Below are 20,603 nucleotides of genomic sequence, written 5' to 3'. Positions count from 1 at the left end.
GGCATCTCCAGTGTGCGAAGTCTCTCTCGAATTTTGGTGGAACGATGCTTCGTCCGGCCATTGGTTTCTTTGCTTCGGTCGGTGGTTAGTCCTTCTGAAGTGTCCTCGCTTTGATACCACTGTTTGGTCCCTTGGTGGCCGACAAGAGGTGAGGGGTGAATTGCCCTACAAAAACAAATTAACCATTTCTCGACTTATAGCTTGAATAAGAACACTTGTAATTAAAAATAAAGAGACTAATTAAAAAGAAATAGACACGAGAGAAATTACTTGGTTTGCAATCAGAAGATTGCTAATACAAGGAGAATGAAGCACACTTTTTTGAAGATATCCTTTGGGTGAAGTAGCCTCTTACAACGTTAACATCTCACAAAAAAAAGTAGAGCAGAAAAAATAGAATTACATGTTGTTGTTCTAACTGTTGAAATCAGCGCTATATTTATAGCACTGTTTCGGGCGCTTGGAAGGGTTCCGGGCGCTTGGAATGAGATAGAATTCTATCCCCGACGCGTAGGTCAACGTCCATGTCACTTGTGATAAACTTTGGATTGCGGGCGCTCGAACTCTATAGGTTCCGGGCGCCCGAACCACAAAAGTCAATAAGGTTGACTTTTTGCGGTCCAGTTCCTCTGCTCCGGTTCTGCTCGTCTCGGTCCGGGTCTTCCGCTCCGACTCCGCTAGCTTGGGTGATCTCTCCCATTCAAAATAGGGCTCACCTGAACCCAGCTTCCGGCCTTCTCCTCGAGCAGTCTTCCTCCCCGGTTTTTCATCCCTCAAACATCGTGTATGTTCTTCTCGTCCACCGATGTACTCTTCCGTGACACTTCGTCCCTCGGGCGCACCGAGCCCGTTGGCTCTCTCCCGTGTTGTCCTTCTCGCTAGCTACGTCTTCCGCTCAATTTCCTGTGCTTCTAAGCTCCTGCACACTTAGACATAAGGGTTAAACCAAACATGACCTAACTTAACTTGTTTGATCAGATCAAAATAATCTTGGGGTTCCGACACTTATCATATCTTATATCAAAATATAAATGAAGATTTTCTAACTTTAACCCTCCAATCTTCTCCATCCATCAAGATTATTTCAAACTTTTATTTTTTCTAACACTTGTTAATCTTTTTTATTCCCAAGTATCTAATTAACTTTCACCTACTTCACCTTTTCAACTTCTAACACTTGATGGTGTTCTTTAATAGATGATTATCTTTAACCTATTTAGGCATTTTCAACTTCAACATATGTTGATAAAGGGGTTAAATTTTGATATTAAATCAATATGTTTATTGACAAGAAAGAGACATCAAGTAGAAAAAGAGTTTCTTTGAGAGGGAGATTATAGGTGTAATCAACCTTGGATCAAGTTAGTGAATATTGATTTGGATGTATGTGGATGGTTGAGCAAAAAGTCAAGTACGCTAATGTTGATCGGATACTTGACAATGTAAAAGTTCAAGTGTATCACGGTTGACCAGACATTTGACGATCAAAAGTCCAATAAAGAGTTGGCAAGAGAGAAGTCCAAGTGAGCCACAATTAACCGGAGACTTAGTGGTTGGAAGTCCAACAGGGAGTCAGCATGAGAAAAGTCCAAGTGAGTCATGAAAAATTTAACACTTGTGGTTAAAAGTCCAATAAGGAGTTGGTAAAGGTGAAGTCCAAGTGAGTTATAAAGGATCAACACTTGATATTGTTAGGGTCAAAAGAATTCGCATATCTCTACAATGGTATCTATTGTCTACTTTAGGCCTAAGCCCTCGTGGATTTATTTTTAGGTTCTACCCAAAATGCCTCAAACCAATAAAGATATTTTCATCTTTTAAACCCATGATCTTTTCCATGTATTCTCAATGTCAAGTACACTAATGTTGATCGGATACTTGACAATGTAAAAGTTCAAGTGTATCACGGTTGACCAGATATTTGATGATCAAAAGTCCAATAGAGAGTTGGCAAGAGAAAAGTCCAAGTGAGCCACAATTAACTGGAGACTTAGTGGTTGGAAGTCCAACAGGGAGTCAGCATGAGAAAAGTCCAAGTGAGTCATGAAAAATTGAACACTTGTGGTTAAAAGTCCAATAAGGAGTTGGTAAAGGTGAAGTCCAAGTGAGTTATAAAGGATCAACACTTGATATTGTTAGTGTCAAAAGAATTCGCATATCTCTGCAATGGTATTTATTGTCTACTTTAGGCCTAAGCCCTCGTGGATTTATTTTTAGGTTCTAACCAAAATGCCTCAAACCAATAGAGATATTTTCATATTTTAAACTCATGATCTTTTCCATGTATTCTCAATGTGGAACTTTGATTATATTCCCAACAATCCTCCCCTCAAACAAAGGACCATCATTATTCTCATAGTTTGGGCCTCCCCTCTAGCATCCGATTATCTTTGACATACTCCAGACCTCCCCGTAGAATTTTTGTCAAGCATCTGATCACTCTTGACCTAATTGGACTTTCACCACCTAGGGTTCACTCCCCTAAGATTTCTGCCAAACATCTAGTTACTTTTAACCTGCTTAGACTTTTCATCACCTAGGGTTCACTCCCTTGGGAGCCCTCACCTCCTTCATTCAAGGCCACCCATATGGCTTGATCTAGACCATGGCTCTAGTTCATACTTCTTCCGGTGGTTAGTTCGATGAAAAGTGATATGACTCTGATACAACTTGTTAGGGCCAAAAGAATTCACATATCTTCACAAGACTATGATATTGTCCACTTTAGGCCTAATCCCTCATAGATTTATTTTGGGGCACTATTTAAAAGATCTCATATCAATAAAAATATTTTTTATCTTTTAAACTTATGATATTTTTCATGTATTTTTCAATATGAAACTTTGATTGTATTCCCAACAAACATGAGATGTGAAGTCCAAGTAGAACAAGGTTAACTGTGTTGGGGTTCGGTGGCCGACTATAAGGGGGTTGAATAGCTCGTTATCCTAAATCACTTTCCTAGGTATTTATTAGTAGAGCGGAATACAAATAATACAAATACAAATACAAAAGCTAAATATAAGAAAAGAAATGCAAACTACTACACGCCAATTTATGTGGTTCAGAGATAACTTGCTCCTACTCCATGGTTGTCTGTAAGGTAAACAATCCCTATCTATCGGTGGATTACCCTCAGCAAACTCCGGCTACCTTAAGTCTCCTTGTGGATGAAAAAACCTCATCACAATACCGACCAAGACCTCTTGGATTACAAAGAGCACTTGAGAACTCAATGACTACTAATTAGGGTTAACCACCACTAATTTTGTCAACTTTAACTAAGCTCTAAAGCATTGGTTATATAGGTCACGGGTTGAAAAACTCTATCTATCAATCAACTGGTAAGTATATCAGTCGACTACCCTCTGTCGAAATATGACTCACACCCCAACGATTCAATACTAGTTGACTGGTGACTTTACCAGTCAACTGCTTCACATTGGCTAAGCGGACAGAAGTACTCTGTTCACTCCCAATCGACTGCACAATCAACTAAACCAGTCGACTGGTAAACACTAAACCTTAGATTTTACCCCGAATATAATCTCTCAGCACTCAGACCCTCACGACTAACTTGACTCTTCTTCGTAGCCTTGACCTCTTGCCTTCAAATCTTCTTCCTTTGTCTCTGGTCCCTCGAATGCATTCAAGCCCGCAACTTGTCCCAATGTCATCATTCGTGTATGCCTTGAAGTGTGCTTCTCTCGTCTTGTCCTTGCTGCTTTGTACACAGTCCCTCTGATGCTCCATCCTTCACCAGATTCGAAGTCATCAAGCTAAATCATATGTGTATCCTGTAAATTTGCGCAACTCAAATACACATATCAAGTACTAGGGTAAACCTAACTTAAACTTTTTGCTCAAACATCAAAACTCATGGTCATACCAAACCCTCATGATTGCTCGTGTGCTTCAGTTGCAATGAGATGGGACACTACAAAAATAGGTGCCCAATGGGTAAGAAGAAGGTAACTCTTAAACCCAAACAAGTTATTTTAAATACTAACATGAGTTATAAGAATGAAGAAACACTAAGGAGGAGAATGAACATCGTATGCTTCACGTGTGGGGAGAAGGGCTAATACCACACCAAATGCTCTAAGAAGAGGGAGATCAATAAGTTAGCACATTTGAAGAATTGGGAGAAGAAGACACTTGCCCACTTCCAGCGACCTCCAACCACTCGCTCCGACCTAAACTATAACCTGATTGGGACAATGAACCTAGAAAGGGATCACAACCAATCAGGCCCGGCTCAAGGCATAGGCCATTAAGGCCTATGCCTAGGGCCCCAATTTTATTGGGGCCCAGTGATTAATTAATTAAAGATAGTGAAAAAATTAAATTAACATCATTAATATTAATTAATTATAAATGTCTTGCTAATTCATTAATGACACATTGTCAATTAATTCAATATCGATTCCACTTCCTATTTATATCTTGTAGTTATCTTTATTTCCTTATTAATTGCCTACCATAATTTTATATGAGATTTTATTCTGCCTTAAATATAATTCATTTTTAAATTGACATATTTCTTTCTTTTTGTTATTATTACTCCGATTCTCATTTTATTTTGCAATTAGTAATACTATTCTTATAAAACCTAATGAATTCTTTTCTCCTCAATATTTCTTAAAAATCCTAATAGTTTTCTCATAAGTACATTGTTCCCTTTTCTTTTTTTATCAGCGATTTTACATGTTTCTCCTTCCTCACCGATGATCTTCTCTTAATATTTCTTCCTCGCTCTTTCTTTTTATTTCTCGATAATAATATGAATTAAAGATTTTTTTATCATAAAATATAAAGTAAAATGTATTAGCAAAAATAATTTTTTTTAAAATTAAAATTAATAAAGTCTATTTGACATTCTAACTAAAAAAATTAAATAATTTAATAATTTTATTAAAAAAATAAAATTATTATCAAAATACCCGTCAGAAAACTAAATTTTATATCAAAAATTAATTTTTTTAAAAAATAATATTTAATTCTTTTTAATAACTAATTTTAAAAATATTTTTTTTAAATTATTATTTTCGATCCCAAATCTAAATGAAAAATGTTAAAGAAAATTTAAAATAAAAATTAAAAATATATTAAAAAAATTTGTTTTTTAATTTTTTGGCTTAGGGCCTCAAGGAATTTTGAGACGGCCCTGCAACCAATTATAATCGGATCACAATCACAATCCGATCGTAATTTTGAATGATTCATCTCCCGGTCTATATTTTTGTGAATCAAGAGATCTGATCTCGTGTTTTCGCTTTCCATCAAATTTAAAACAAAACATTTGACTTCCTCGGCGGGAATGCCGTCGACTTCCTGGACTTCGCGCCGAGGAGTTGCCTGGGGTGGATCGTAGCACTGGAGAAGGCAAAAAGCTTCAAGCTTTTGGATGCGGAGCTTCCTCGGCTGGTGTGATGGGCGTAGCGATTCCTGGCTGAGGAGTCGGTGAAGGGGCTAGTGCTGGACGCCGACAAATATCTGAAGTTTTACGCAGTTGCAGCGGTCAGGACGAGCGCTACTTTGCTGCATAAGATATTCTGAGGTCATAAATAGCGTGAATTAGGATTTGAGAGTCAAGAATTTTCCTGAAAACAATAAATAAATAAATAAATGTGATACAAATCAAATAAATCAAGTTTCAAAACATTCAAGAACTCAAATAACAAATCCAAATCCAGTGAAAAATTCATATTTACACTGTTCTCAAACTCATTTATGATCTTAGTTACAGATCTTGTTTTATTTGTGCTCCAGCCATAAACTTATAACGTGTGAAATAACACAACTATTCTACAATGGGGAAAGTTTATTGATTATCTCTAACTTCTTAAGTTATCAGGGGTCTCTTTTAGTAAATGAATGGAATGAAAGCTCGTCGATCTTTTGGATAGTCGTCAAACTTCTCATGGTACCATCTATGTGTTTCAGCTGCTGCGAATGCCAAGTTCGATACCTGTTCATGGAAATATGAATGGAGATTGATCAAATAAGAGTTTCTCTGTGAGCCGAGGGTAGTAACATTGATAGCTTAGACATACCACGAACAGAAAAAGAAGCCATATCGTTATGTCGGATCCTCCGCTGGCGACCAAAATCCCCAAGTATATAATCTGCACAATGTAAATTTTAACAGAAAACTTAATCGTGATTTGATTGAAACGTTATAGAAAGTCGGGATAAGGAGTATTACAATTTCAGCTAGGTAATGGGGACATGAAACATATGCGAACCAATCGCCGTGGGGGATCACATACTCATCAGCTCGGCGGTTTCGACGCAATGAACCCTGTCAATAATTGAATCTTCAGAATCGGGTCACAAAATCTATTGCATGATATGAAAGCCAAATAGAAGATAAAAGCATATTAAATGATCAGAAACAACTTGCATGGGAAGAGGCGGTCAAATCAAAGAGAGAAAGAAAAAAATGTTACAACTTCATCCATGGTAAAGTGGTTTGAAGCAAATTAACTAAAAAAAAAAATCTGATATCAGATCTAGCCCAACTCAGATTTGAAGGATGAGTAATTTACTGATCATTGGGGTCGGTTCCGAGTCCAAGTTACCTCCCGAAACCCACCTGTTCTATTTGTGCCCTTAATATCGAAGCGCCTTACCTTCTACTAAGATATGGCATGTACCATATATGAGTTTAGGAGAACATTCATCAACATAGTCAACCCTACTAGTTCTACTTCATTCAACTAAGAATGCCATCCGTCGAAGAGAATAAACATTAAATATTGAAATTAGGATTTCCAAATAGTTAAGAAACAGGAAGATTCAATTAGACAATTCAAAATTATTTCAGTCAGAAGTTATCATTACTAACCTGATTAACTAAATAAAAAATGTTAGTTAAATTAAAGATAGAGGTAGAACGTACAAGAATTGTATGGCAATAGTGTTGGTGTAGCCAACCCCAAAAAAAGATTACTGCACCTATCCATTGCTGCCATTCGAGATAGATAAAAGGCTTAAACACTAACACCCAGTCAATCTGTATATTCGGCATTTGTTCCTTGCCTTTCAATATCAACTCAAGTATCTGATCGCGTGCATAAGTTAAAGCCTCAGGTGCACATGAGATCCCAAGAGATATTGGTGCCACCGTATAAAAGCTAGCATGAAATGACATAAATAAATGCATCTTAAATTTCTGAAAGAATCTAGTAGCCTATTAGTTGAATTTATTATCTGAAAAAAAAACATCAAAATAATAGGAAAAGTGAACATCTTAAACTTTTGCTAAGATGTAATAATAATCAAATAAATAAACACTTCAAAACTCCAAGTACTTCTTTGAGCAGCAGAATATTGAGAAGGCAATATCATTTGGACAATAAAAAACATCAAAGAAAGGAAAACTCAAGACTGGAAGTTTGTGCACTGTGCAGACATAAAGAAGAACTATAACACTAACATCAAAAAGAACAGATATGTAATGCCATGCACGAGAGCCAGAAATTACATTCTATGCATGCATTCTCATCTTTTTAACCCCTCTAGTAATCCAACTCTAGCAGATGAATGAATCTATTTAGAGGGAGACCTTGAACCTTAATAGTAACCAACATGTATAACACAACACTATGTAATTGCTGAAAAGAATATTAAAAGTGAAGTTTGCTTCAGCATCATATTTAAGAAATCCCCCCTCATGAATACCATAGGAAAGAACAAACAGGTACAAACAGAATTGCATTTCAAGTATACATTTAGTTTGGTATCAAAATTTACAAACCTTAACAATGCACAATGACATTGACTGTCTCAGTGAGCCAAGGAAAAGATTATCCTCACAATAACTTAGAATATTAACCTAACAGCAATTCCAAATGGCATGTCTGACTATGATAAGTAAATTAATACAGAATAGGACCAGCTATTATATATATTAAGTTCGGAAAATTATGTTCAAAAGTTGGGTATGACAATCAGTTAATCTAAATTTTCTCATCAGATAATAATAATGCAAACAAATAGATTCAAACATTTATCCACTGAAAGTCCTATATATCTTGTGCAAAACTGTATCTTCACTTCAATTTAATTTTTCAATTGACTACAACTGTGACTAAAGTAAATCAATGGATAGACAAAAAACAGAAAGAAAGATTGAAATACTTACAACAACCCAGCTAAATATCCAAAGAAGTGCATTCGTGCTAATGGACTATAGTTAAAGACATATACTGTCTCATAAGCACGTCTCAAGACTTGAAAGTCCATCAACAAAAGCACAAACACAGTCCTCCACACCTGATGCTTAAGTTCAAAATTTACCAATGGAGCTTTGTTAAACGAGAAGATATGTGCACCTCCAGTCAAGTAACTAGCAGTTGTTTCATACCCAAATGATTCAGAAGCTAAGGGTAGCATTTTCTCGTAGGCATAGAACCAGATAGAGAATGCTAGGAATGTTGTCAAACCCAGAGCCACCAAATAAAAATGCAAGAAATATTTCTGTGGAAGGGTGAATCTCTGCAGTTCATTAGGGAAAAAAAATCTTTTAGATATGTAAAGAGATAACAAATAAAATATCAATGATAAATCCAAATACCTAGAGACTACAATTCATTCAAAAAATGAAATTGTTTTTGAGGTATTTGACAAAAAAAAATGTCTTTACAATTGGTAATTAACCTATTCACTTATTACGCAGGTAGAAGAAAGGTGTTCTTATTACAACACCAAATCAATGAGCAAATTTTAGAAATTTCTGTAGCAAGTTGCGACAGAACGAAACAGTTCAAATTAAAACTATCAATACGAAGAAGGTAGACAGGAAAGAAAAGAGACGAAAAAAAACAAGCCTTACAGAGGTCGAATTTTTCATGATTTTTCCTCTGGCAGCAAAACCAATGAGCATTCGATGGAGGAAGCCAAGGGGGCGGATCGGAAGCGAGGCGAGTAGGATGGGAAGAGTTGCTGCAATCCATGCGAACCGTAGCACGACGGTGAATCCCAGTGGTAGCATAGCGGACGAGCAGTTGCTGCACTAGAGGATAGGGCAAGTGAAAGCCCCTGCTCAGACTAGAACGAGACGGAGGGAGAGGGCTTTCTTCGCCTCTGCTCCTGAGAGTAAGAGAGCGGCGGGCCGCGGGGAATTTCTGATGGACGGCGGCGACTGGAAGGTGAGGCGGCATACGATGTGCTGCTGCGGCTACAAGGCGAGAGAGATGGGAATGTGTTGTGATCCAGCGACGAAGCGAGAAAAGGAGGAAACGCTCCCGGAAAGGCGGCGGCGGCGACCGCTGTGGCGCACGAGATTCTGCAAACACGATAGAAAGATCGGGAAGAGGTGCGTGATCCCCAAATTAATTAATTAATTTATTTATATATCTCATAAATTGACTACCCATGTAATAGTGATGCTAAAGAATCCAACAACAAACTAAATTATAACCGACTTCCCTATATAAAAAATTATTTTAATTTAATATTATACTTTTCTTAGTAAAAAAATTGAGAAAAATATATTTTTTAACATCGTCGGCCTAAAATATTTATAGAATCTTCTTTGATTATTGTCAATTCAAAGATATGGGACTAAAGAGAAGTATATATTTTTTTTTATATAAAACAACCTGAGAAAATTAATGATGAGAAAAATTCATAATAATACACTGTAGCTGAGTCTCGAATTCTAGATGACTGATTGCTTCATTTGTGAAATTACTAATAAACCTTAGAATTTTTTTTAATGTGAATAGAAAAAAGGACATTAACGTAAATATATTTTAGGCTTCACCAAAATTAATTAGTAAAGGGGAAAGATTTTTAATAAAATAATAAGATGCATCATTAATTTATTTAAAAAATTTAATTAAAATAGAATATATGAAAATTCTTTACTGATTTTAATAATATATAATATTTTTTATTAGCATTAAAATACTTTCAATATGAAAAACATATTAAACTCTTTCTTTTTCCTTTTTTTTCAAATATTTAGAGGTGAAAATTATCTCTTGAGGATGAAAATTATCTTTTGACATATATATATATATATAACGGCTAATTTTCTTCCTTATTCCAGATTATAACAACTATAGCTTTTTATCAAACCGTATAGGTAAGGTTTCATAATTACTAAATCATGTAGGGTAGTTTATAAATTATCAAATCATAAATACTGTATCAATTTTACCTCTCGTCCATATCGCTTGCTTGTCCACGTCGTCATCCATCTCGACTACTCATATGAAGTAAGGAAAAATGACATCCCAAATCACTTTTAGTTTTCCCATAAATAACTTGTAATGAAGTCCCGCTTCATCTTCAAAAATGTAAAACCCTAACTCCGCCTCCTGAACCACTTTGCCTGCTCGTTCCTAACGTTCAGCATTTAACCAGTGAATTCCTACATCACCGATCATCCTAATATTTGGCTTCTTCACATCCACCGAGGTCTTCATTGATTTTTTGTTCTCAGACGGTTTTGAAGTCCAAATCATACCCTTCACCAGCAGTTTTGAAGTTCAAATTGTATCCTTCACCGACTACTGTGTTCTCGGAAGCTTCTAGGTCAAACTTCAGCTTCACCACCTTCACTATGTTAGATCCTTCTTGTACTGTCATGCTGCATTAGCACATCTATGAGAATGTCGAAGCATACATCATCATCTCCAAAGGTAAACATTTTTAGAGTATAAGTATTTTTTGAATTGTTCATTTATTTCTCATTATAGTTTTATTTATAAAAACACATTCTTTATATTTAACTTTGTTAATACTAACAAGATGAATTGCTTAAAAGATACTTAATCTAAATAGGTTAATATTATCAAGATGAATTGTTAATATTATTTAACTTTGGTACAAAGCGCATTTTGATTTCTTCAATGTCATACTTTCTAGCTAAAATGTATTAAGGATCTCTTAATCTAAATAGATTATATCATCTCTAACCTACCCCTTATGTGTATAGATCTAATCATGTTGTTGTTCTTAGTTTATCAACTTAGTTTAATTTATCAAAAAATTTAATATTTTTTAGATTATATGTTATCTATGTTTGCGTTCATTCTAATTCTATAATTGTTATTTATGTTTTTATTCGTTGTATAAAGTTAGTGACTAAATTTAGTTTAACTTTGTTTTACTAAAGATATTTGATTAAATTTTACAAAGCTTGATTATTGTTTTGTTATACGGTAGGAAAGTAAAATAATTACATCAAGTTCAACAAGTGAGATTCTATTATCAACTCTAGAGGACAAGTTACATTGGATGAGAAAGTTGAGATATTTTATAGATTTTTGTTTTGAAACTTCCACAAAGGGAAAAACAAAGGGTCATTCAGGACTTATACTTCACGAAAAACATATCAGTGTTATAAAAAGTAGCTCCTTTGCATTATTCCTTAGCATACTAGAAATTCAATATCTTAGGGGATTACTGGTGACATATTTGAGAATTGAAATTTTAAAGAAGAGATATTCATATTCTCTGATGTGGTTGTGTCCTTCACAACCAAAGATGTAACATTATTGCTTGAAATCCTGAATAGAGATAGACATGTCTAGATGGATTCCAATGTTACTTTTAGTGCACTATTAAAAAAAAATCTTAGTAAAGAATTAAATCAATCTAGATTGGGAAATCTAATGAGGCTATGTTGTCTCTGAGTCAATTCAGATACATATGTTTTGCTATTTTATAAATTTTATATTTTATATCTTTTTTCTTCTATTTTATTTGTTTTTAGTACATATAAGCTACCTTTAAGGATTATAGATATTGTCAATCATTTTGATAACCTAAGAAGTTATAATTGGGTTGAGATAATATATAATTATATTACTCCTCAACTCTCAATATTTGAGAATGCTTTTGCATTGAAAACTCCTAGGCCTATCCTCACATTACCTTATATGAAGGGATTTGCTGGTCTACTTGCTGTAAGTTTTTATTGGTTAGTTAATTCATTTTATAAATATTTAATAGTATCTAATTGTTAAATTATGACACAGCCTTAGTTTCTTGAACATATCCCTATTCAAGTGGCAAACTGTAGGATTGAGAAGCGCTGAAGAGGGGGGGGGGGGTGAATAGCGCTCGTGGCTTTCACTTTTCGTATTCAGAAAACGTTCGAGAGTAAAGTAGCGGAATTAGAAAACAATCACACAAAAAGGACCCAAGTGTTTTTTACTTGGTTCGGAGCCTTAGGCGACCCCTACTCCAAGGCCCACGCTCATTGAGCGTTTACTTTGGGCAATTCACTATTAGATCGTAAAGTACAAATATGTATTACAAAATAGAAATAAGAAGGCTATACCAACAACAGAATTACATGAATTAAGGCTCCGGGTCGTCGGGAACTTATCGTAGCTTAGTCGGAGTGTCTCGTGAACAACACGTTGCAGAAGGATCACTTTAGAATTGTTGTCTTGAGTTGTTGGTCGAGTGCTTCTTATAAGGGCTGTTGGAGGTACCTCAAAGCCCCTTGAGGGTGCTTCCATTTGCCGAATCAGCCGCGCGTGGATAAGCTGAGAAGTAGTCTTCGTCTATCCTATTTAACTTTGGTATAAAGCGCATTTTGATTTCTTCAATGTCATACTTTCTCGCTAAAATGTATTAAGGATCTCTTAATCTAAATAGGTTATATCATCTCTAACCTACCCTTTATGTGTATTGATCTAATCATGTTGTTGTTCTTAGTTTATCAACTTAGTTTAATTTATCAAAAAATTTAATATTTTTTAGATTATATGTTATCTATGTTTGCGTTCATTCTAATTCTATAATTGTTATTTATGTTTTTATTCGTTGTATAAAGTTAGTGACTAAATTTAGTTTAACTTTGTTTTACTAAAGATATTTGATTAAATTTTACAAAGCTTGATTATTGTTTTGTTATACGGTAGGAAAGTAAAATAATTACATCAAGTTCAACAAGTGAGATTCAATTATCAACTCTAGAGGACAAGTTACATTGGATGAGATAGTTGAGATATTTTATAGATTTTTGTTTTGAAACTTCCACAAAGGGAAAAACAAAGGGTCATTCAGGACTTATACTTCACGAAAAACATATCAGTGTTATAAAAAGTAGCTCCTTTGCATTATTCCTTAACATACTAGAAATTCAATATCTTAGGGGATTACTGGTGACATATTTGAGAATTGAAATTTTAAAGAAGAGATATTCATATTCTCTGATGTGGTTGTGTCCTTCACAACCAAAGATGTAACATTATTGCTTGAAATCCCGAATAGAGATAGACATGTCTAGATGGATTCCATTGTTACTTTTAGTGCACTATTAAAATAAAATCTTAGTAAAGAATTAAATCAATCTGGATTGGAAAATCTAATGAGGCTATATTGTCTCTGAGTCAATTCAGATACATATGTTTTGCTATTTTATATTTTGTATCTTTTTTCTTCTATTTTATTTGCTTTTAGTACATATAAGCTACCTTTAAGGATTATAAATATTGTCAATCATTTCGATAACCTAAGAAGTTATAATTGGGTTGAGATAATATATAATTATATTACTCCTCAACTCTCAATATTTGAGAATGCTTTTGCATTAAAAACTCCTAGGCCTATCCTCACATTACCTTATATGAAGGGATTTGTTGGTCTACTTGCTGTAAGTTTTTATTGGTTAGTTAATTCATTTTATAAATATTTAATAGTATCTAATTGTTAAATTATGACACAGCCTTAGTTTCTTGAACATATCCCTATTCAAGTGGCAAACTGTAGGATCGAGAAGCGCTAAAGAGGGGGGGGGGGTGAATAGCGCTCGTGGCTTTCACTTTTCATATTCAGAAAACGTTTGAGAGTAAAGTAGCGGAATTAGAAAACAATCACATAAAAAGGACCCAAGTGTTTTTTACTTGGTTCGGAGCCTTGGGCGGAACTCCAAGGCCCATGCTCATTGAGTGTTTACTTTGGGAAATTCACTATTAGATCATAAAGTACAAATATGTATTACAAAATAGAAATAAGAAGGCTATACCAACAACAGAATTACATGAATTAAGGCTCCGGGTCGTCGGGGACTTGTCGTAGCTTAGTCGGAGTGTCTCGTGAACAACACGTTGCAGAAGGATCACTTTAGAATTGTTGTCTTGAGTTGTTGGTCGAATGCTTCTTATAAGGGCTGTTGGAGGTGCCTCAAAGCCCCTTGAGGGTGCCTCCATTTGCCGAATCAGCTACGCGTGGATAAGCTAAGAAGTAGTCTTCGTCTATCCTCTTGAAGGCACCTCCATAAGCCTTGTAGGCACCTCCATAAGCCTTGAACTCGTCCTCACCTACTCCACTCAGGAGAGCATACTTGATGCCAGTCCGATCCTCCAGACCTACTGGACTTTCTGCCTAGGGTTACCACCCCCTAGGACCTAGGGTTACCACCCCCTAAGGTTTTCCGCCACCTAGGGTTACCTCCCCCTAGGACCTAAGGTTACCCCCCTTAGGATTTCCTCCACTAAGGTTACCACCCCCTACGACCTAAGGTTACCACCCCTTAGGGTTTCCCTTCACCTCGGGTTACCACCCCCTAGGACCTAGGGTTACCCCCCCTAGAGTTTTCCACCTGCCTAACTACAGTTAGGACTTTCCTGAAAAACCTCATTCACACATGTTAGCTAACAAAACAACTTAACTTTGAATCCCTTTGTCATTATCAAAACTTGGGTTCGATCGTCGGATGCTTCCCACACCAACAATCTCTCCCTTTTTGATTATGACAACGAAAATTCAAAGTTAAGTAAAACAATGCTATAAAGGATTTTCAAATACAGCATAAGCGTAAAAATAGGACAAACAAACTTTGAAAAATAACTCCCCCTTAATAGAAGCTCCTCTTAAAAATTTAATTTGAATTTTTTGTTTGAATTTTCTTATACTTTTGAATACTTTTGAATTCTCTTCTACTCTCCCCCTTTGCCATATATCAAAATAAGCAAGAAAGTAAAGGAAAGTGATCAATGGCCTTAGCTAAGAATAATTTATCTTTTTAGAGCATTTAAATAGAGAATTAAAAATACTTTGATAAACACTTAGCTTTTTAGAATAAATTTCCTTGTAACACTTTTAGCTAAGTGAAATCAAAAGTTTTATCATAAATTTTAGAAAAGTTTTTTCTTGAAAATTTTGAAAAACCTTTTTTACTTAGATAAATTTGAAAAGCTTTTGAAAAATACTTAGCCAAATTTGAAGTACTTAGCCAATTTTGAAAGACTTTTTGAAAAATACTTAGCTAAATTTAAAAGGCTTTTGCAAAATACTTAGTTAAATTTGAAAAGTTTTTGCAAGAACACTTAGCATTTTAGAGGAAATTTTCTTGTAAGACTTTTTTTAGCCAAGTGAACTCAAAATCTCAAAAGTTAATTTTAGAAATAGATTTTAGCTAAGGGAAAGTTTTGATTTGAAAAGTAACTTAGCTAAAAAGTTTGTAAAAAATAGATGATAAGACTTTAAAGTATAAAATGTTAAAAAAAATCTTCTAGAAAAGAACTTTTTAGGGTTAAAAAGCTAATTTAAATTTTGCTTAAATTTTAGCACCACCACTTGATTTAAATAATTTTAGCTAAGTCCATTCTCACAAGAAAACATTCAAAAAGTCCTATAGTCCAAGCATGAGTAACTAAATAAAGTTAAAACTCAATACTTAATTTTCTTAGCCATATGTCTAACCATTAGTTACTAGTTGTTTACCTAGAGGATAACAATTTTCACTTGGTTAGTCAAGTTAAGTTAATGATCCAGTTGTATTTGACTAAGTCTGGATAACTTAACTTAATTAATGTAAGTTAGGTATTTATAGCCCAGACTTATGTCGATGCACAGACATAAGCATTCTTAAGCCCAGGCAGTACCCTATGCATCTCACATCATTCTAAGTATTTTCAAACACAAGCAAGTTAACCCTAGGGTGCTTGTGAGATGCTTTGGCTGAAACTAGGGGTACATGATTTCTATAGGGTAAATTCCTAGGCTAAACCAGATTTTTGGAAAACTAACAAAAGAGGAATTTTTAAAAATATTTTTCCTAGGATTTTAAAACCAATTTTGAAAATAAGTTGAGAAAATATAGTGAGAAAGTTCTATTCTACTAAGCATGTAACGACCCGCCTTCTACTAACTAAGTTGTGAGGCCGGACCGTCACATTATGCTGTTCTAACTATTCCATGACCATCACTAAGTCTAGGTGCGGAAGCTGTACTAATTAAAATTTTTGCTAACTATTATCCTTTCTTGATTCTATATGTGCTAAGGGGTGTGATCTAAACCATTCATGACATATATTACATCCCCCAATGGTAAAGGAACTTAACTAAGAGTTTCTTACTGAAATCAGGCCTCCCAATCGATCCACAGATCGATTGGAATGGCTTGATCGATTCATTGATCGATCCAGGTGGCTACTGTATGTGGAACTCAGGTTGGATCGATCCAGTGATCGATTCAGCACGCTACTGTGCTCGGGGCAATATTCTGGATCGATCGGCTGATCGATCCAGAATGGCCAATCGATCCAGTGATCGATCCCAAGGATTTTTGTTCGCGACAGAAAGCATCCGGATCGATCGGCTGATCGATCCAGGAGCTTACTGTTCGCGGTACGAACTTCTCAATCGATCGGTTGATCGATTGAGCAGCCTCCAATCGATTGGCCGATCGATTGGCGTTTCTGATTTCATACAGAAGCCTGATTTCAGCACTATTTCGTGCCAAAATCTCTTATATCAATTCTAAACTAATAGAGATGCCTCCTAACATCAATTATCTAGCATTTTTAACATGGCATGGTGCATAATCCACTAATTCATAACATTTAAGCAAATTGAACTGCAAAAACTAAAAGTAACAAAGTTCTAATAGTTAAACTTGCTAAATTCCTAAGATCTTCATTCCAAACTCCAGCTCACACACATCTTCATCGTTGCATTGACCTCCAGCCTCCACTAGTCCATCTTCCCTTTACCTTTATCTGTAGTATAAGGAAAATAGTATCTGTAAGCTTGAGAGCTTAGTAAGAAACCATCTAGCTCACTATAACATGCATTCTATGTAGTATGCTTTTGAAAGAATGTTATTAAAATCATATGCTGAACTTGAGAAACTTGGCATACTGAAATCACTACACATGAATACTAAAACATGGCATACAGGTTCATAAGATATGGAAATCAAAACTGATCATAAGACTATCACATGCCTCCATAAGAAAACTAAACAGAGCATGGACTGAACTAAGCTGATGCTAAACTATTGCTAGAGTTATACTACTTTCACATAACTATTTTGTGAGGTTCTGAAAACTAATTACATAGTAAGTGAAAATACATAATCATGCTGCTGTTTGGGCCCGACAACTGTACTTTGCTGTGCGCGCATCCCTAACTAGACCCGGGTTTGCAAGTCCCGAATTTAGTAGGGTTACTAGGTTAGCTGAACCTAGGGACGACTATGGGAGCCCAACCCAATGGATATCTAATCTAGTACAGTGCCACTGAGAAGGTAAAATACTGAACATAAGCTAATAATACTTGTCTTGCTTTTACTAGGTTGTCTAAACCCAGAACTAGGTTATCTAAACCCAGAGGCGACTGTGGGAGCCCACCCATTGGACGTCTAGTTCATGAAAGCTGTAGCAAGACTATATAAGCTGTAAAAAGGCTTCTATTGCATTTAGCTAAGCTAGTAAAATGCTTAAGTCGCATTTTAATTGTACTAATAATTTAATCGAACACTTGGTATGCGCTAATTCGCATCCTTTGTGCCGAAAATCTATCTACTACTAAACTGAAGCATAAAATTCATACGACAGCTACTTATACTGCAGGTGAGGGATTTCTTACCTCCTGTTCGGATTTTCTTACGATTCTAATCGCTAGATTTCCGGAGGAGACGATCCTTTCGACGATCTTCTCGCGTCTATGCGTTGCTCTCGCGGAGGGAAGCGTCCTCATGTCGGAGTTGTCGTCGGAAGGTGCTCCTAGCCTAGGGGATGGAACCCTAGCCTTTGCTTTTGGTTGGCGCCGAGAGAAGAAGAGGAAGGGAGAGGGGTCGGCGGAATTAGGTTGAGGAGAAGAGAAGTTACGTTAAAAGTTATCTCCCCACTAATTAGTTCCTTATTTATATTAAGTGGGTAATTTACCCAACTCAAATATAAATCTAATTGATTCCTTTTTCTTTCAGCACACCCCTGCTGGGGCCACATGGTTTACTAAAGATATCTATAAGTCATAGGGTTCGCTAGGTCTTGGGTTCAATTCTCGCGTAGGCTATTTTCGTTTTCTATTTATTTTTGCTACTTCCGCTTTTCTAAAAATTCTGTAAAAATATCCTAAAATTCCCAAAAAAATACTAGGATATTTCTAATAATTATTTTGAGAAATTTTGGGCGTTACAATCCCCCATACCTTATAAAAAGTTCATCCTCGAACTTAGAATAACTCTGGGTACTTCTGTCTCATACTGGCTTCTGTCTCCCAGGTTGCCTCTTCTGCTGTGTGACTTTGCCAAATTACTTTCACTAATGTTACTTCCTTGTTCCCCAATTTCTTAACTGCTCGGTCTATTATCTGAATAGGCCGACTGTCATAGCTGAGGTCTTCGCGGACTTGTACCGACTGGGGCTCAATCACCTGGGTGGCATCTGGGATATGCTTCTTCAGCATAGAGACATGAAATACATTATGGACAACTGACATCTCCTGGGGTAGCTCTAGCTCATATGCCACCTTGCCAACTCTTCTGCTGATAAGGTATGGTCCCACATATCTGGGACTTAGTTTGCCCTTTTTCCCAAAACGCATTACTCCCTTCATGGGAGCTACTCTGAGGAACACTGAATCCCCAACTGAAAACTCTAAGGGTCTGCGCCGTGTATCAGCATAGCTTTTCTCGCTGCTCTGAGCTGTCTCTATCCTCTGGCGGATCTGCTGTATAGCTGCTGTGGTATCTGCTACTATCTGATGTTCTAGTTCTTTCTGTTCACCACTCTCATACCAACAGATCGGAGATCTACACCTCCGTCCATAGAGAGCCTCGTAAGGTGCCATGCCGATGGTGGCCTGATAGCTGTTGTTGTATGCAAATTCTGCTAAACTTAGATATTTGCACCAACTTCCCTTGAAATATAGGGCACATGCTCGGAGCATATCTTCAAGTACCTGATTGACTCGCTTTGTCTGACCATCTGTCTGAGGATGGAAAGCTGTGCTGAACTTTAACTTCGTGCCTAAAGCTGACTGTACACACTCCCAGAAGTGTGATATGAACCTACTGTCTCTATCTGAAATAATGGTTGGTGGGACTCCATGTAATCTGACAATCTCCTTGAGATACAACTGAGCTAGCTGTTCCATGGAGTAAGATATCCTGATAGCTAAGAAGTGGGCTGATTTAGTCAATCTGTCGACTATTACTCAGATGGTATCGAAACCATTCGTGGTTCTGGGTAATCCCACTATGAAATCCATAGAAATGTCCTCCCACTTCCATTCTGGGATCTGGATAGGCTGCAAAACTCCTCCTGGTCTCTGATGTTCTGCCTTAACCCTCTGGCAAGTCAGACAGGTGCTAACGTATCTAGCGATGTCTCTTTTCATCCCAGGCCACCAAAAACGTTTCTTTAGGACCTGATACATCTTGGTGGAGCCTGGGTGCATCGCATAAGGAGTCCTGTGAGCCTCATTTAAAATCTTCCTCTTTAGTTCCTCCTTATCTGGAACATAAAGTCTGTCGCCAAAATACAACACCCCGCTAGTGGACACTCTGAATTCTCCACTTTCTGTTTCTGCTAATCCTTGCTTGATTTTCTGAATTTCAGGATCCTGTTCCTGAGCTGTCTGGATGTCACCAAGCAAGGTAGACTCTAATGTCATCGTAGAGAGCTGTCCAACTATGAGTTCAAGACCAAAATATGTGATCTCTCTCTGTAGGGGCGGTGACATGGCTGCTAGCGATAATAAGGTAGCACTGGACTTTCTGCTAAGTGCGTCTGCTACCCTGTTGGCTTTCCCTAGGTGGTAGAGGATGTCTATATCGTAGTCTTTGACCAGCTCTAGCCATCTGCGCTGCCACATATTCAGATCCTTCTGAGTGAAGAAGTACTTCAGACTCTGGTGATCTGTATACACTCTGCACTGAGCTCCATACAAGTAATGTCTCCAAATTTTGAGAGCAAACACTACTGCTGCAAGCTCAAGGTCATGAGTAGGGTAATTCTTCTCATACTCCTTGAGTTTTCTGGAGGCATAGGCGATCACCTTACCTTCTTGCATCAGCACTACTCCTAGTCCCAACTTAGAGGCATCACTATATATATCAAAACTGTCTGTGTTTTCTGGTAGAGTCAGAATATGTGCACTGGTCAATCTTCTTTTTAGCTCGCTGAAGCTATTCATACAGTCCTCTGCCCACTGAAATTTTATGTTCTTTCTGGTAAGAGATGTCAGTGGGGAGGCTATCTTGGAGAAGTCCTCTACGAATTTTCTGTAATATCCTGCTAATCCCAGAAAGCTTCTGATCTCACTGGCGTTCTTGGGTCTTTTCCAGTTACTCACAACTTCTATCTTACTGGGGTCTACCATGATACCATCCTTTGAGATGA

General features: G+C 36.5%; 1 protein-coding gene across 1 annotated transcript; it reads right to left on the bottom strand.

Moving 5' to 3' along the window:
• Nucleotides 1-5,673: 5,673 nt before the first annotated feature.
• On the bottom strand, nucleotides 5,674-9,330 carry LOC122045611 (polyprenol reductase 1-like). Its single transcript, XM_042605902.1, has 6 exons — nucleotides 8,840-9,330; nucleotides 8,150-8,502; nucleotides 6,905-7,139; nucleotides 6,209-6,304; nucleotides 6,057-6,128; nucleotides 5,674-5,971 (listed from the first exon to the last, which is right to left on the bottom strand). The coding sequence occupies exons 1-6, from the start codon at nucleotides 8,996-8,998 to the stop codon at nucleotides 5,867-5,869; spliced, it is 1,020 nt and encodes a 339-aa protein (XP_042461836.1). The 5' UTR covers nucleotides 8,999-9,330; the 3' UTR covers nucleotides 5,674-5,866.
• Between the last annotated feature and the right edge of the window lie 11,273 nt (nucleotides 9,331-20,603).

The sequence above is a fragment of the Zingiber officinale genome, chromosome 2B (assembly GCF_018446385.1).
Source record: "Zingiber officinale cultivar Zhangliang chromosome 2B, Zo_v1.1, whole genome shotgun sequence".
NCBI classification, from domain to species: Eukaryota; Viridiplantae; Streptophyta; class Magnoliopsida; order Zingiberales; family Zingiberaceae; genus Zingiber; species Zingiber officinale.
Note: the sequence above shows the minus strand (reverse complement) of the source record. Positions and strands in the feature narration are given on the sequence as shown.

Bases quoted from the DNA above. Each gene is read 5' to 3' on its own strand.
- LOC122045611 (XM_042605902.1), bottom strand. From the start codon at position 8,998: ATGCTACCACTGGGATTCACCGTCGTGCTACGGTTCGCATGGATTGCA. The intron at 6,305-6,904 runs GTACGTTCTACC...AATTATTGACAG, and splicing joins ACTATTGCCATACAATTCTT to GGTTCATTGCGTCGAAACCG. The intron at 6,129-6,208 runs GTAATACTCCTT...TACATTGTGCAG, and splicing joins CCCATTACCTAGCTGAAATT to ATTATATACTTGGGGATTTT.